At 33.0% G+C, this 18,649-nt stretch overlaps 1 protein-coding gene across 6 annotated transcripts in view; it reads right to left on the bottom strand.

Annotated features, from left to right (window-relative positions):
• Window positions 1–373: 373 nt before the first annotated feature.
• The window catches only part of LOC139977855 (uncharacterized), a 35,452-nt gene continuing 17,176 nt past the window's right edge, over window positions 374–18,649 (bottom strand). Inside the window, exons 1-18 of one of the 6 annotated variants that reach the window (XM_071987546.1) lie at window positions 17,466–18,011; window positions 14,763–15,074; window positions 14,193–14,507; window positions 12,892–13,125; window positions 10,347–10,580; window positions 9,861–9,992; window positions 9,357–9,375; window positions 9,059–9,129; window positions 7,245–7,263; window positions 6,945–7,021; window positions 6,564–6,593; window positions 6,114–6,224; window positions 5,583–5,755; window positions 5,271–5,390; window positions 4,582–4,696; window positions 3,309–3,405; window positions 2,634–2,715; window positions 374–1,740 (exon numbers count right to left, since the gene is read on the bottom strand). In XM_071987546.1, coding sequence (XP_071843647.1) covers window positions 1,615–1,740; window positions 2,634–2,715; window positions 3,309–3,405; window positions 4,582–4,696; window positions 5,271–5,390; window positions 5,583–5,755; window positions 6,114–6,224; window positions 6,564–6,593; window positions 6,945–7,021; window positions 7,245–7,263; window positions 9,059–9,129; window positions 9,357–9,375; window positions 9,861–9,992; window positions 10,347–10,580; window positions 12,892–13,125; window positions 14,193–14,507; window positions 14,763–15,074; window positions 17,466–17,532 — 2,334 coding nt within the window. In that variant the 5' untranslated portion in view covers window positions 17,533–18,011 and the 3' untranslated portion in view covers window positions 374–1,614. Of the gene's footprint in view, window positions 1,741–2,633; window positions 2,716–3,308; window positions 3,406–4,581; window positions 4,697–5,270; window positions 5,391–5,582; window positions 5,756–6,113; window positions 6,225–6,422; window positions 6,594–6,944; window positions 7,022–7,244; window positions 7,264–9,058; window positions 9,130–9,356; window positions 9,376–9,860; window positions 9,993–10,346; window positions 10,581–12,891; window positions 13,126–14,192; window positions 14,508–14,762; window positions 15,075–17,465; window positions 18,046–18,649 lie in introns of those variants that run through there. The other 5 variants (XM_071987544.1, XM_071987545.1, XM_071987550.1 and 2 more) reach the window with 5 other exon arrangements.

The following is an 18,649-nucleotide window of genomic DNA, read 5'->3' as shown; positions in this document are numbered from 1 at the left end:
CTATGTGTTGAATGCTTCATTGTGTGTTAAAACAGCTATGAAGGGGGGAAAACTTGTTTCTAAATACGACCGAAATTGAAAGAAATAAAGAAAACCAGTAACAAATGTTAAATAATAGAATCACGTGATAACTGTTCGGTTGTTAATAATTATCGTTAAATGGTTTACATCTTTCACTTTTCCTTTTAACCTTGCTATTCATTCAATAACGACGTGTGCTGTGTCAACCCAACGGTGAACTATTTCATTGTACAGAAAACAACAATAGAAAAGATGAAAAGGAATCCAATTTCCCTGTTGTACCCTGGCCTGGTAATTGTATATGGAGGCTTACACTGTGATACGTAATTGACTAAACTAATAGGTCAATATATGCATTACACGACATTGTTGTAAATATATTCATCTTTAAACAAAATTGCACAATGATGAAGAAGAAAGACGCCCACAGAAATTTATTCGTTAATTCATCATTAATATTACTTAAGCTTTGAATGTCATCTAAGCGTGATAAAAATAGATAACAAACTGTGCTCTTGGTTCCAGAAAATGAGGGTAAAATTACGGTAGCCACCAAAACGATGTGCAATGTAACTGCACGGAACGTATAGGAATGTATTAAAACAAAAGTATGTAAACTGTTTATAATAATTACAGACTGTTGGCATCCATCGAATGGATAATTTTACTACACTAGCTGTAACAAGAAAATATGAAGATAGAATTTATCAAATATGAAACTTAGGAGTAAATGTGAAACTCATATATTGAGGAAATTAGTAATATGGTAAGCATAGTAGGGTTGCTTCGTTCTATAACTTTCACCTGACTGACGCTGTTAATGTTATATATAGTTATATGAATATATCAGAAACTTTTGAGGTTGTTTATAGCAACAGAATGAAGAAAGGGTATTTGAAGTTTATGTCTACTAGCCTTGAAAAGACGCCAATAAATCATTACAGAAAAATGGCGATTACATCATGCAAGCCTTTTGTAACCACAGAGAACAAGAGTTAGCTGCTTAAATGGGAAATATCCAAATGCCTTGATAACCTTATTACGGAACAAAGCAGTGTCCAAATGTGCGAGAATTGCTTTGGTGAAGAACGGTTAACTAGAAAAGGAAGGTCATTGGTAAAGTACAATTATATTTCATTCGTTGCTGTGATTATTGAAAAAGCTTAAGTTTTCACATAACCAATGAAAGATCAAAGTTGAATTTGTTGTTACAAAGTTTTAAAACTTTATGCTCAACATATATAGTAAAATAATAATAATCATAAAAATCATAAAAATAATCATAATAATAATAGTAATAATAAAAAATAATAATCATCATTATCATAATAATTATAATTAAAAAAATTAATAATTGTAATATTAATAATAACAGTTATAATATTAATTATTATACTAATATTAAAAATAAGAATAATTTTTACAGAAAGCAGAGCAATTGAAACCAATGAGAAAATCCGAATCTACTATCCTGCATAATAACTATCTAATTGCGGAGGTAAACTCTGCTGTAGTCAATATTGACTGCCGATCAGAACATATGCGACACCCTGTTATACTCTACAGCATGGCATATGTGGTCTGCTTATCAGTTCACATTGCAGCATGGTAGATGTGTTCTGCATAGGAAGGTTGAGCGGTATCAGGGGCTCTCATAGGTAGATACGTCGTAGGTATCGGTATCTCATAAAAACTGTCCGCGATTAGTTTTTCAAATATCTGTTAAGGGAAAATGCGGGGACTTTTTTAAGACACTATCAACAAACAAATGCTCAATATATATTTAACGTCTCCTGAACTGTCCTTCTTTACATTAAAGGAACAATCAAATCAAGAGTTAGATATGAACATTTTTGTGAACCTCAACGCAACAGTAAAGAGAGCCCATGTCAAGTGTATTCAACAGTGTATCTTAGAATACATTATGTCGTGGTTACACCGAAGTGAGGATTTATTCATCGTCTGACATACCACATATATTTAAATTAAATATGCAGTAAATGGAAATTATATGAAGCCATATAAGCTGGTAATATGAGACATTTTGTATAACTACAACTATCGATTATCGATTTTTTATGATACACTGCCTAATCTGAAATTACATATTCAGTTACATTGTTATCCTTGCACGTGACTTAGCACATCGTGATGGTCGACATAGGACCTTTATTGTGAATAAAATGCCGCTTTACTTCATGTGGTATATCTGTGGCCATTTTTTTGTGTCAAACCATAACATTTTATGAATTCTATTACGCGTTTTAATATTGTTTTAGTTGTCAGAATGATTTAACTCGGTTGTTATCGATATCAATAACTAAACCTCACTAAATATTGACTTTTCGATTCCATTTCCTACTCATGGATTCCAATTTGACGGAGATGACTAACATGAAGATATTAAGGAACGCTGAATATAGCAGGATAATGATAGAGTTTGTGAACTACTGCTTAAACTTCATTCAACAACTTGGTAAAACTCTTAATCTTAAGTTTCAATTGGGGACAAAAGTTTATTCATTGTGCATGTGTAACAATGATGTTGATACCACCTACGCAACGTTACGGTGACTGATATCTGTTCTAAAGATGAGTAATAGATTACTTACAGCTACGAATGTTCCCCTCAGATGATGAATGGAAGGTCTAAGAGAAGAGTTATGATTCCAGCAATCGAACAAGATTTTATCTCTGCACATGATTAAGAAATCAAATCAAATAGTGAATCAGCAGATGCAGTGTACTATTTTATATGTTTCAATGTAAATATGAAATACAAGAAGTGTTAAACTAATAAACACATTTAATAAGTTTTACTTTCATGATCAATTTCTTGTTAGATTTCCCACTAGAAATAGTGAGGCTATTATTTGGTTAAAATAAAGGACTCTTTCAACAATTTACATATCAATGAGTATTACATAGTTCTAATTAAAGTGACTATGGAAACACTCACTTGGATGAAAGTACCTGAAACAAACAAGTCAGCCTACCATAACACGCTTTCTTCATTTATGGCAACCTAAGTAGACTTAAGTATAAATCAATACTCCACAATTAATCTATCGTATTAACTTTCTTTTAATCCAACTACAAAAAACGCATAGGCTACACTGTGTGATAGTTGTGCAACCTACAATAACTTTTAAATATTTGTCTGTCAAATAGAGAAATACAGAATTAATTACACACCGACTTCAACTAGTATGGAATGCGTTTACTTCGACACTTCGATACTTCGACATAGAATGAAAGGGTACTTTAAAGATCGGCTTCTCTCTTACTTTATCTGCAAGTACTTCTCCGGCCATGGTGCTGATGGTGTGGTCGCTTCTCCGCTAACACTAGTAACTTCCTTGTTGACAGGAAATGGTGGGTTTCCTAAGAGATGTGCGAGTGTAGAAACATCGAAACTAGTATATGTACATCCAACTTGTGTATGGAGGGAACACCAGTTCAGTTCAGTTAGTACATATAAAACAGTGCAGTAATGGTATATACAGGATACTAGAAAAAACATAAAATGTTAAGCAAAATTAACCCTAAAGAAAAAGAAAGAAAAAACAGAACAAAGTAAGAAGAAAAACAAAATGTACCAAACAAAATTGACAATAATATCAATCACGGTACTTGGAAGTAAGATTTATACTGAGATGATTTAGATAAAAAATATACTTAGATTATTCCATATTTACTAACAGTAATTGTTTAGCAGAAACTTTCCATGTTTAGAGCGGTGTTTAGTGACAGAGAATAGTACATTTGTTTTGTGACGTTTGAGATATCTGACCCAAATCTTCGGTCTACAATATTCCGAAAGACACGAGGCAGTGCATTGTTAATGTATTTGTAAGCAAAAGTACACATTTTGAAAATATGAACATCGCTGACTTTGAGCACACCAAGAGTACTGTGCAGGGGATTAGTAGGAAAATGCCAGTGGCCAAGGTAATCATGTCTTCCAGACATTTGTTCAGGTGGGTGTCTGTCATGAATATTATCAAACTCACTTCTTGCCCTCTTGCATTCACTCTACTTATACATGATACTACCAATTGTTATAAATACTGTAATTAATTTCAGACAACAAATGATGCCCATGTCTCTGCTTCTAATAAACTAACCTTACATACCGATAAGAGCAGTAATGTAAATTTCCGTCACCAAAAAAAAAAGAAAATGTGCAATATTATAATTTGGTACTGGATTGCATTCGACGGTATTTCATGTACAATATATCTAGATGTCTCTATAGATAATATGTTAGTTTTCTTTATAGAATATTTACATGTTTCTTCCGCATTCAAGTTACTGTTAATATTTGAGCAAATCCACTTGACTCACTTAAGTGAAACTCAAAAACTTGAGTTATTTGTGAAGTACTTATTTTATTGGAGATAAATATACTCAATAAAATTCAATTTACTAATCAAATGTGAAACATGAAACTTTTTTATTGATAACTGCTGTAGTTTTCTGTTATAATAAGCAACGTATTTTGTTATTGAACACTTTATTATTTGCTACAAGTATTTCCTTATTATTAAATTTCTTTACCAGCTGCCATAATCTCCCATATTACTACTGCTGTAGACCACACGTCACTGGTTTCTGTATAATGATTCAACAGTAACATTTCAGGTGGAAATTGGTTCAAAGTTACCGTAGGAACCTGAAAAGAAAAAGAGTTTACAACAAATGAAAGTTTATTGTATTAATATGTTAGTGTTACATTCAGGTAATACTAATCCAGAATTGTACACTTTTTTCAATAGAATCACCGCTGATTTTTGTTTTCTAAGTCGAATTGATGGTAAGTTACATTGAAAAATTATTCAACTTGGCTATGGGATGTCATTCAATATAGAGAGGTTTTGATTAAGAGTAAACAGTGATTTGGATATGGAGTATTTTTAACTATATTATGAAAACAGTTTATAGCAGTCCATGTATGAGATTTAAGTATATTCAGCTTTCCATTCAAATAATAGTAACAATGTACTTCTCTAATGAAATCCACCAAATATGCAAAAACTTAACGAAAACGAGCAATTCAGTTAAAGTATTTTGTGCTTTTCTTAGCTTGATCTAAATAAAGTTGTACATCTAAGACTCCGCTATCCATTACAAAAGACACTTATTCTGATGATAAAGACCGTGCAAGTAACTAAGTAAATATATATATATATATCATTATTAGACACAAAGAACAAGGTCATACTTCGATTAATGATTGTGTTATTTACCTGTGCTTTCTTAAGAGCAGCTATTTTTGGTGCATCGCCGGCAAGACAGAAGTCAAATAATTTAACCTGTCCTTCCTTGGTTAGTAACACCTTTTTGGTTGTTAAGCCAGGGTGGAGGAACTGACAGAATATGAAACCAATCATTTGAGCAGTTGTTAAATAATTAAAGTGGTCTCGAGTTTGAATGAAAGCTTGTTTTGTTTACAAATAAGTTAGACACAAATAGCAACTTTACAACAAACAGTGCCGAGGTTGATGACTAAATTAAAACAATATTTAGCTGATAACTCAGGCAAGTTTTACATTTCTTACCCCGAATGTCTTAAGCACGTCCATTCCTTCCAATACTCCAGCTACGTGTTTGATGACGTCAGGAACTGACAATGAACTACAACAATAGTAGTCTCCTTTATCTTTAGTATCACGTGACAAGACGCTATGCAGATTTTCACAGTTGAGATGCTCACTTATAAGGAACAGTTTACCTAAAACAAACAAATCTCCATAAATTATAAAATGTCATTGAATATGATTATAATCGGGATGAAAACTGGCTAGCTTAATTATCAATTCGAATTAATATCAATGTTAATAAAATCCCTCCGGGATGATTAACTCCTGTTCGGACAATATATCCTTGACTTGATCAGAAGATCTTGTCGACTCCAGACTGTTCATGAGAACATTATCTTCCTTTACTGTCACTCATCACACCCGATGAGGGATGGGTGGGGCTAAGTCCATAACCCGAGAATGTTAGTTTTAATGAACACGATTCGATACGATTCACATTCCAACTTTTCTCATTATTACTTCTTTAAAGCATGTAAAGGACAAACTCACTGCTTTGGATAGATATTGCTTCAATCTTAGCTAGATGGTTCGATGCTGGCAACTCGAGACATTTTCTGATGAAAGCCTCCCAATGAATATTTTTCTTTCTAATGAGCTTTTCTGAAAATATGACAGAAAAGGGTCAGCATTAAATTAAAGCGTGATAATATGTACCAATCAAAATGTTGCTCACAAGGTCACTTAATATAAGTTATTCATTTAAATGATATAAATATGATTGACGATATCAATCTCTGACTCCGACGTTAACATCAGCCTTTGGATTATAGATATTGAATAATAAATGTTATCACTAACCTGACATTGTTGTTATTACAACACACTTATTGGTCTCCTTAAAAAGATTAACAGATCCTATCCATCTTTGGTAGATGTTTCCCATTTTAATTTTCATGTTGATGGAAATATCTTTCTCACTCAACATCCGGGCATCATTACCTGCAATCGCATCTGCTGTAGAATAGTAATCTGCCAGAAAATGAAAAATGAAAAGATTCGTTAAGGAAATACATATCGTTACCTTCAGTAATTTAGACCGAAGCTTTCTGGTGTATGTCAAATTTAACAAAAGTAGCTGTCTAAAATGATTATACTTAATGCTTTCCTTTGGGAGGACATTTATAAAATATACTAGCCTATACAACTTTTTCATGCGTAATTTCTCAGTTTCTTAAGTGTTATTACTTTATGTTACTGGCTCTCTAATCGTACTATGTTACACGTACTCTGGGCTCTACTTACGGTGTAATAAATGTTGTAGTTTCGTAAATGCCTTCATTGATTCATTTCTTTAAAATAAGATTTATTTGAGTAACCTACTAGGTTCATTCCCTTCAGAATGGTGCGAGTTCTGCGAGTTGTCCTCGTCAACAGGTATCTCTGGTAATTCTTCCCTTCTACAGAAATAAACAACGAAAAGAACTTGGACATTCCATGATAGTTCATACCAAGGGATAATAGCAACATTATACACCTTGTTGTTACTTAAAAGTAAAATATTTCAATGCAACTTATCTGTCAGTTTCGAAATCAAAATACCTTCAGGCTTTAGCATTCAAATATAAACTCAATTCCAAAGCGTCAAGGTTTTGCTAGACTAAATTGATAACTAACGCTTACCTTCCTCCTTTTTGATTGACTGTAAATGAAGTTAATATTTTGTTAAACTTGAAACTAACGATATATAACTCCGTCATAATACAATAGTTAGTAATCATATATTTGTTTTAATGTTTGAATATTGTGAGTATTAAGTTATGCATGTGAATGTCATTTCAGCAATATTCAATAATACCAATGAAAATACAGAACATTTTATGTTGTTATATTCAACATTGGTTCTATATAGTACTAACAAGATTACTGTAGGGCTAAATTTGCTAATGTCTCTTATTAATTTGTCATATATTAAAATTTTATTTATTTTATTTGTTTGCCACAAAAGTACAAAGTGGAGGAAGTCTTCCATAAAGCTTAGAAGCTTAGCAATGTGGAAGACTCCCTGAAGAAAGAAAAGAAAAGAAAGAAAAAACAAAACAAAATATATATATGTGTATGAATACATACATAGATATAAGTACAAATTAAATGTTCAATATATATATATAGTAATTACATACAGGTATAATTTAGTTTTAGTCAGTAACTAGCTATTATTTCCTTACAAAACCACTTCTTAAAGGATGTGACTGACTTTTTACTCTTTAAATCGTTCATTAGAAGATTCCATGTTTATGTTGCACGGTTTTGTAGGCTTAAAGTTCCAATGGTGGTATTGTAGAGATTATAGTGGGCATGATTAGCATGCCTCGTGTTATGATTATGTACATCTCTGTTACTGGTTAAAAAATTGTCAAAGGCAGCTGGTAGTAATCCATTCCAGGTCTTGTAGGCAAATAATGCAAGCTTAACTTTAATGAGATCGTGCAATTTTAGTAAGTTGAGTTTCATAAATAGGGGATTGGTGTGCTCACATGGGGCTGAGTGTGTTATGTGGCGAATGGCTGCCTTTTGGAGTATTATAAGATTGTTAAGGTTGGTGTTGTATGTACCAGACCAAATAATGGAACAATAAGTGAGATGCGGGACAACCAGGGTCTGGTATAGTGTTCTGAGTATGTTTTCCGATAGATAATATTTCAACTTAGATAATATGCCAACATTCCGTGCAATTATACTGCAAATAGTTGAAATATGGTTGCGCCAGCTAAGTTTACAATCAATATTTACACCTAAAAACTTAGTAGTATAAACTTGCTTAATTATTTTCCCATCCATACATATATCTTTATTCCAAATAAGTGTATTACGGGTATTAAAGACAATGTAATTACTTTTTTGTACATTTAATGATAATTTGTTGGCTGAAAACCAATTACAGAATTTATTTAATTCATTTGACACGTTGGAAGATAATGTGATTATGTCGTCGCTCTCGAAGAAAATACTGGTGTCATCAGCAAAGAGAATGATTTTGGCTAGTTTGGAGACATGACAAATATCATTAATATATAGAATAAATAACAAAGGACCTAAGACTGAACCCTGTGGAACGCCGCAACGAATTTTAGCAAGATCGGATCTAGAGTTTTTATACAAGGTATACTGATATCTGTTCGAAATATAGCTTTCAAGCCAGTTGAGAGTAGTTCCTCTAATGCCGTATGAAAATAATTTATTGATAAGGATGGTATGATCGATCGTGTCAAACGCCTTCGAAAGGTCGAGGAATACACCAATGCAATTTTTGCCATTATTAAGACTAGTATGTAAACTGTTAAGTGTGTAAACTGTTAAGTAAAATATTTTTTGCATGACAGTATTATACCAGTTCGTAACATTATGTTCTTCAGTATGGACCCTTTACAAAGTTTACAAGGTATTGTGTGATAACTCTTATTTACAGAACGACTTGAAATCAAAATGACCCTTACTTGATTGATCGATATCTGAGGGTCCTTTATCAAGTACTTTCATTGGATGACTTGAGATGACACTCTGGTTTCTAAACCAAAAGGGAACAAAATTGAAAAAACAAAATCCTCCATCTTTTGTATCATCAATGTACAACTGTATTGGCTGTCTTATCTACAGTAAAGATATTAAATAACCATTATTTTAGTAACAAAAACAGGGACTGGATTTAGAAAAGACTTGGGAAAGAGAAGGGGGATTGTGAGTGGAGCTGGTCACATGTGGCAATCAGTGGAATATGCTGTTCTCGAGACTCACCTTCGTAGGTTTCTTGACACTGTAATCGAAGAAATAAAAAATCAATTTTGTGAGTTAATTCCTTCTTAAGTGAAAATCGATAACGGAAAAGCTCGATAAGATAACAACACAATGACTAAATCTCAAATGATCATTTCCAAAAATTGTTTGGTAAACATAGTAGAAAACCAATCTGGTCTACTATGATGTTAACTTGGCCGATTCTTTTACCTTAACATTTCCAATTGAAGCAATTACCTCCAAATGTAATATATAATGTTTCCTCATATCATTAACTTATCTTTACATTTGTAATTTGATTAAACCTGAAGATGTTTATAAAACAAAACACCTTTATAGTTAAACTGTTTCCATAGTTTCAATAGTATAAGGATCAAATGCGTTTACAATACTTATACCTACATCTAAATTTCCTGACTTTGAAACAAGAGAAGGAGAAGGAGAAGGAAAAAACGAGCTACCTATATACCCGAGTCTCAAATAATCCGCTTGAATAGTCCTTACCTTTCCTCCATAAAAACATATAAGTGAAAACAAGAAAACATGCTAACAGAAAACCCATGGAACAAATAGGTATGCCAATAGTGTAGAGACTTGTAAGTTGCTTTGGTAAGACGGTGGTTGAGTCATAAACATCTGTGGGGAAATGGAACGCATAATTGTTGATTATTGAATATATTCACAGGGTAGATGTACACAGGTTCTTTCGTAAATTTGAGCAAACATGCAACAGTAAATATACTGCATCAAGTCTCCCCGCTATGGCAATGGTAATACAGATAAAGTAGGTCTTATCGATATAAATGTAATCATGTAATGTTCAATCATTTAACAATTGTTGCAAAGTTTCATAAGAAATGTTGTGAACGGTGATCGATGAGTGCAGTACGACAGGCAACCCAAACTGAAGTCGGTAGGTATAGGCCTATAATATATATTAATTATAAGAATATATACATCAACATGTTTGACAGTTTAGAGGTTACTTACCAGGTATACTATGGTTAACATTTGGAAGAAATAATTCAGCCTCTGTTGTCGTTTTGCCGATACTATTGATCGCCAAACAGGATAAATTTACAGGATAATGAAAATTTAGTGTTACTGTTTGACTATACACGTTGTGTGAGCCATTAATTAGGATGATGACATTAGCTGCTGGATTCGATGTACAGTGACATGTGAAGAAGTCGTTAATGATCTGGCTTATGCAGCGTGGTTTGTCTAAATAAATAAACAAACAAATACAAAAACAGTAAGACATCATAATTCGGATTGCCATTTATCTCCAACCCAAGAGAAACAACAGGTCTTCCTCTCTCTGCTACACATTGGATGGCGATGTCTTGGTCCAATCTTACATTAATGCTACCATTATTGATAACGTGACTCCCGTTATCAATTTTTAACGTCAAGATTGGAGGAACTGCAATTATAAACCAAAAAACATAAAACAACACGTGAAAGACTGAAAGTTGTTTGGAACGCTCTCTGTATGACGCCATCATAACATATAGAGTAGAAATAACGGATAATATATGAGATAGATTATCGGAAAATTAGATTTCCTTCGATTGAATGACTTTGACTTTAGCTAGATGTTATGGTACATAACCACATCAAAGTTATCGTGGTAACACAATAGTTACAAATAATGTAAAATATATACAGTTTCAAACGTATTTACCCCGTCAAATGTTCTTTCATTTGCCACAAAATTGACTGGTCACTGGTATATATGAACAAAATAACAACCACTTTTGTTCACAATCTTATAAACTATAAATTATGTTCGCAATTAGAACTGAATATATTTTTATCAATATGTCACTATACCTTCCACACTAAGTAAGACCGTCGATTTCGTCACCCCTCCTTCTATGCAGTTGTAATATCCTTCCATATATATATATAGATATATATAGATATAGCAGTAAGGGGACTAATATAGCAGTAAAGAACTGATATAATAGTTAAACACTTATGGAATAGTTAAAGACTAATAGAGTAGTAAAGGACTCAAAGAATACTTAAGTACTAATATAGCAGTAAAGGACCAATATAGCAGTTTAATGACTAATAAAGCATTTAAAGGACTAATAGAATAGTTAATGAATAATATAGCAGTTAAAGGACTAATAGAACAGTAAAGGAATACTAGAGCAATTGAAGGACTAATAGAGTAGTACAGAAGTAATAGAACAGCAAATGACCAATATAGAAGTTAAAGACTAATATAGCAGTAGATAAATAATTGAGCAGTAAAGGTATTATATAGCAGTTAGAGACTAACATAACAGTAAAGGACCAATAGTTAGGACTAATATGTCAGTTAAAGGAATAATAGAGCAGTGAAGGACTAATAGATTAGTTAATGACTAATAAAGCAGTTAAAGGACTAATAGAATAGATAAGGACCAATAGAATAGTAAAAGGACTAAATAAAGCATTCAAAGGACAAAAAAAAGCAGATAAAGACTATTAAAGCAGTAAATGATTCAAAGAATATATATATATATATATATATATCTATATCTATATATATATAGATATAGATATATATATATATAGATATATATATATATATATATATATATATATATATATATATATATATATAGATAGATATATATATAGGTGCGTCGGAAGCTATTTGGGATTGGTACGGCAGATCAGAGTGTGGCCATCTATCATAATTATTGGTAGGTCAAACTACGCTACGCGCCACCATGGTTGGCGCGTATCGTAACGGAGAAAATTTTAAAAAAATGCCTCCCAGATTGCAGGAAATGGCACTTCCCGAGTATGGAAACAAGACACATGCCATGCCAGAGTAGTTACATTAAGCCTACTTGCGGTCATCATTATTGAAAATTATTGAAAATATACTTCTCAGATTGCATGAAATAGCAGTTCACATGTGTCATATGAAAAAACAAGATTCTCCCTTGTCTGTTTTTGTACCCGATTAATCTTCTGAAACACATTTTTGAAGTATGTGTCATTTTGGTTCTTTATTTTTTGCCATTTTTTTTTCTTAGTCCTACTTTTTTTTTCTTCTTTTTTTTTGCGCCGTGAATATTGGTCTGGCCTTCGCCGAACCTGCCGTAACGGCTCCGACGCCCCTGATATATATATAGGCCTATATATATTTATTAAAATATCACGAAGCGCGAACATTTTGAGATGAAAGTTCCTACGCGCCTGCAACCAAGCAAATGTCCCCCCACCCCCAATTTGAAACAAATCGCCGCCCCTGCGTGCAACAGTATAGATACTGCATCAAGTCGTCCTGCTATGGCAATGGTAATTTATATAAAGTAGGTCAAATCAATATTTATGTTATCATGTAAGGTTCAATAATTTAACAATTGTTGCAAAGTTAATTTCCGTTTAATAAAAATGTTGCGAATGGTGATCGATGTGTGCAGTAAGACAGGCAACCCAAACTGAAGTCGGTAGGTATAGGCCTATAATATATATTAATTATAAGAATATTGACATCAACATGTTTGACAGTATAGAGGTTACTTACCAGGTATACTATGGTTAACATTTGGAAGAAATAATTCAGCCTCTGTTGTCGTTTTGCCGATACTATTGATCGCCAAACAGGATAAATTTACAGGATACTGAAAATTTAGTGTTACTGTTTGACTATACACGTTGTGTGAGCCATTAATTAGGATGGTGACATTAGCTGCTGGATTCGATGTACAGTGACATGTGAAGAAGTCGTTAATGAACTGGCTTATGCAGCGTGGTTTGTCTAAATAAATAAACAAACAAATACAAAAACAGTAAGACTTTGGTTAAATTTATAAATTAGGGCGTTGTTATTTTTCTTCCAGCTCCTATAAACAAGCAAATATGACAATATTAAGATTTCACATTGTATAGTTTGTGAATTAGAGTAATATTTTGTATTTGTTTTTTAATTGCAAGGAAAAGATAATCTTTCAAAAAACTGATTATCTACTGTATAACACACCTGGAGGTAACTCTTTAACACTTGGACATTGCAGTGAGGAAGTTAGATGATACATGAGTAGTAAAAGCATTTTAGGACGTATATAAATAAATAAATAAATAAATAAAATTTAAAATTTAAAAATAACATAAAACTATATATATATATATATATTATAAATTAAAGATTACGGAAGTTTAAGAGAATATTCACAGAGCAACCGAACATGTAGATTTATGATGCAACACAATTGAGCCATAAACATTTGGTTTACTAATAAAGTTATTGGCTGAATTCTCAGAAATTAAGTGATTTATTCATGAATCCCTTTATGGGAGAATGTAAATATATATCGTTTTATTCAGTCATATTTATGGAATGAATGTGTCGCATATGCATACATTGTCAAATTCAAAGCACCATGGGTGCACTCTGTTCAAACGTAATACGTGCGTAGTATGCCCTCAATGACAGTTATACAAAGCCTGTTATACGAACTCGGGACTTAAGTCTGTGACAGAAAGGTCCGGGGTTTGATTTCAACCTTCTCCTGACAATCGAAAAGAAGGGAAACTTTTTATCTAGCTATATATTCTTCGATACGTTAGATTTGGCTATTAACATCAAATCAATCTGAAATTAATGTTTAATATGAATTTATTTACTTCATGTGACTATGTCTCTTTCTTTGTTTGGTTATAGTCATATCATCACGCATTAAATATTTATCTCATGTTATCAAAATGGTCCTACCAAGTCATCATATAATTACGGCATGACGTCATAATATTCTAAACTCGAGAGTAATTGGGTTGTACGAATGACCAGGTGGGTTTAATTATTACCAGGCCAATAGTATTACTTACACACAATGTTTAAACTAGTTTGACGCCTGATGTCTGGTATTGCTATTTGTCCACTTGTTGTGCATGATATCACTGTATCACCCTCTTTCGGTCTATAGTGGAGTGTACTAATGACCGCATGAAATGTTTCGTTTACGGCGATGCCGTGAATTTCTGGATTCCCATTTATCTCCCACCCAAGAGAAACAAGAGGCTTCCCTCCCTCTGCTACACATTGGATGGTGATATCTTGGTCCAATTTTACATTAATGCTGGCTGTGCCATTATTGATATCGTGACTCCGGTTATCAACTTTTAATGTCACAATTGGAGGAACTGCAGTTAAAACAGAAGATAAAACACCACCAAACGTTGTTATTGCGGTAATACAATAGTCACAAATAATGTAAAATATAATCAGTTTCTTTCAAACATATTTTTTTGCCCTCTAACTTTCTTTAATATGCCACAAAATTGGCTGGTCACTGGTATTTGTGAGCAAAATAACAGCCAGTCCCTTAACAATCTTATAAACTATGAATTATGTTCGCATTTAGAACTGAATATATTTGTATCAATATGTCACTATACCTTCCACGCTAAGAAAGACCGTCGATTTGGTCACCCCTCCTTCCACGCAGTTGTAATATCCTTCCATATCTTGAGATGCGTTCAGGATGAGGAGATTGTAAGAAAATGAACCAGAATCAGAGATGGAAGCAATGGTCAGTTCCATATTCTTATTATCAAAGATCTGGTCACTCAGTGATAGTGCTTTGGGTGGACTTTCGTTTCTCTTTACTGCCCATACGGTATGATCTAGTGCACCAACAGCACATGCAAGGGACACTAAATTGCCCACTGCAACCGTCTCGTTTGTAGAAACGACTGCGGCCACAAAGTCTGCGAAAAAAATCGAGATAGATAACACATGTCTCATATTATCTTGAATGTGTCGTCATAATTTGAGCAAAAAATCAAGTAACTTTTTGTATCATATTGTAAATCATATTTGTAACGATAAGAACAGGTTCAGTTGCTTTCACACATAACTGCTAAGTAGGCTTATGTCTAGAGCACATTGGACTTATAGAGCAGTTAAGGACAAATATAGCAGTAAAGGACTAACAGAATAGTTTAAAGAACTAATATAGCAGTTAAAGACTAATAGAACATTAAATGGCCAATAAAATAGATAAAGTGTAAAGGTAAGAGGGTCTGACTTTTCGATCCTAGCAGGATCTTCTGGTCATTCAGCATCTGAAGAAGATCCTGCTTGGATCAAAACGTCAGGCCCTAGCTTTTACTTTTACACATTCTCTTACACGAGGTCTTTATTGGATAAGCAGTTTGCTAACAGGTTTGTTTTATTTAGAATAGATAAAGGACTAATATCACAGTTAAAGGAACAATAGAGTAGTGAAAGACAATTATAGCAAGTTTAAGGACTAATAGAGTATTTAGAAGACTAATAGAGTAGTTAATGACATAACTGCTAAGTAGGCTTATGTCTAGAGCACATTGGACTTATAGAGCAGTTAAGGACAAATATAGCAGTAAAGGACTAACAGAATAGTTTAAAGAACTAATATAGCAGTTAAAGACTAATAGAACATTAAATGGCCAATAAAATAGATAAAGTGTAAAAGTAAGAGGGTCTGACGTTTCGATCCTAGCAGGATCTTCTGGTCATTCAGCATCTGAAGAAGATCCTGCTTGGATCAAAACGTCAGGCCCTAGCTCTAACTTTTACACGTTCTCTTACACAGGGTCTTCATTGGATAAGCAGTTTGCTAACAGTTTTGTTTTATTTAGAATAGATAAAGGACTAATATCACAGTTAAAGGAATAATAGAGCAGTAAAGGACTAATAGAGCATGTAAAGGACTAATAAAGTAGTTAATGACCAATATAGCAGTAAGGGGACTAATACAGCAGTAAAGAACTGATATAATAGTTAAACACTTATGGAATAGTTAAAGACTAATTGAGTAGTAAAGGACTCAAAGAATACTTAAGTACTAATATAGCAGTAAAGGACCAATATAGCAGTTTAATGACTAATAAAGCATTTAAAGGACTAATAGAATAGTTAATGAATAATATAGCAGTTAAAGTACTAATAAAACAGTAAAGCAATACTAGAGCAATTGAAGGACTAATAGAGCAGTACAGAAGGATGAACAGCAAATGACCAATATAGAAGTTAAAGACTAATATAGCAGTAGATAAATAATTGAGCAGTAAAGGTATAATATAGCAGTTAGAGACTAACAGAACATTAAAGGACCAATAGTTAGGACTAATCTGATAGTTAAAGGAAAAATAGAGCAGTGCAGAACTAATAGATTAGTTAATGATTAATAAAGCAGTTAAAGGACTAATAGAATAGATAAGGACCAATAGAATAGTAAAAGGACTAAATAAAGCATTCAAAGGACAAATACAGCAGATAAAGACTATTAAAGCAGTAAGTGATTCAAAGAATAGTTAATGACTAATATAGCAGTTAAAGGACTAATAGAATAGTAAATGACTAATAGAATAGTAAAATGACTAAATAAATCATTCAAAGGACTAATACAGCAGATAAAGACTATTAAAGCAGTAAATGATTCAAAGCATAGTTAATAACTAATATAGCAGTTAAAGGACTAATAGAATAGTAAATGACTAATAGAATAGTAAAAGGACTAAATAAAGCATTCAAAGGACAAATACAGCAGATAAAGATTATTAAAGCAGTAAATGATTCAAAGAATACTTAAGGACTAATATAGCAGTTAAAGGACTAATAGAATAGTAAATGACTAATAGAATAGGAATAGGACTAAATAAAGCATTCAAAGGACTAATACAGCAGATAAAGACTATTAAAGCAGTAAATGATTCAAAGAATAGTTAAGGACTAATATAGCAGTTAAACGACTAATAGAATAGTAAATGACTAATTTAGCAATAAAGGATAAATAGAGCAGCACAGGACTAACATAGCAGTAAATTACTAATAGAGCAGTACAGGATTAATATAGCAGTTATAACTAAAAGAGTTAAATACTAATATAACAATAAAGGATTAATATAGCAGTACAGGACTAATATAGCAATTAAAGACTAATAGAGTAAAAACCTAGTATAGCAATAAAGGACTAAAGAGCAGTAAAGGACTAATATAGCAGCAAAAGACTAATAGAACAATAAAGGACTAATATAGTAGTGACGGACTTATAGGTAGTCAATGACTACACTATATAGTATTAAATGACGTGAGGCGAAGGTAGCAAATATACTTACCAGCAAAGCTGAAAAACAAACAGAACAGAATTGAGCAGTATCCACAAATCTGCGATAATATGTCCATCCTATGAGTGATGTTAGCTTACTTCTGGTTCGTTTGTCATAAACGCTCTGTGTTTATTGCGATTGCTCTCTTATTTTGCAAGCTCTGCGAATTGTGTTTCTTAGTTCATACTATACTGCGGATATCTGTTTGCACTTTTTAAGCCACAATTTTTGAAGCCTAGCTGCAATGCCATTGTAATAACCTTAAACTGTTGTAAATATTGGCTCACACGGCTTGAAATATACTCGATAAGTGTTCCAAACGTAGCATCACAAAATCGAAAGTAAAAATATTTACAATTTCCTATCCGTAAAAGCTTATATAAAATGTAGCATTACTTTCCGTTCAGCAACGCAACACGCACTACACATTGTTCATATGCACAACGTAATGGACATATACACTATGATACCAGGTCCTTCAGGGATGCTTTGAGTTATACGAAAGTTTATTCACATATAAGGTAAGCGAAGGACTTCCTTGACATAATAATAAAAAAGGAAGAAGGAAAGGAAAAATTACAATGTGTATAGCCTAGCTACACACTTAATAGATACCACGTATCTGCACGACAGATCTGAATCTGTTAATCTTCTCGTAGTGGATTAATCTGTCCCTCTCAATCATTTAAGATTTTGGGTATTTATACTCCAGACTGAACAATTAAAACTTGTGAAATTTCATGTTATTATATCGTATAAAAGTAAAACCTTTGTAGCATGACCATGGTATAAATGGCACTGTGAGTTTTGCAGTTGTGTTTATTATTTATCAAAAGTGGCCTATAATCGATGAGTTATCGGCATCGAAAGAGGTAAGAGAGTTGAAACTGAAAACGAGAGAAATTGGCACAGGCATTGAGGGGTGTGCCACATTCTACTTTCATTGCGGGCGGAGGTTGGTCAGCACAAAGGAACTGCTAAAGAGAGCAAAAATGGGACCACTAAGCATCGAAATTAAGAAAAGAAGATGGAAATTCATTGGGCATATATTGCACCAAAACCCAAACAACGACAGCAACATCAGCATGACATGGGCACCAGAGGACAGGAGAAAGAGAGGGCATCCAAAAACAACATGGCGCAGGACAGTGGACAAAGAGAGAGAGGGCTGGTTGGCGATCCTGGAATGATGC

This window comes from Apostichopus japonicus, chromosome 12 (assembly GCF_037975245.1).
Source record: "Apostichopus japonicus isolate 1M-3 chromosome 12, ASM3797524v1, whole genome shotgun sequence".
Lineage (NCBI taxonomy): Eukaryota > Metazoa > Echinodermata > Holothuroidea > Aspidochirotida > Stichopodidae > Apostichopus > Apostichopus japonicus.
Note: the sequence above shows the minus strand (reverse complement) of the source record. Positions and strands in the feature narration are given on the sequence as shown.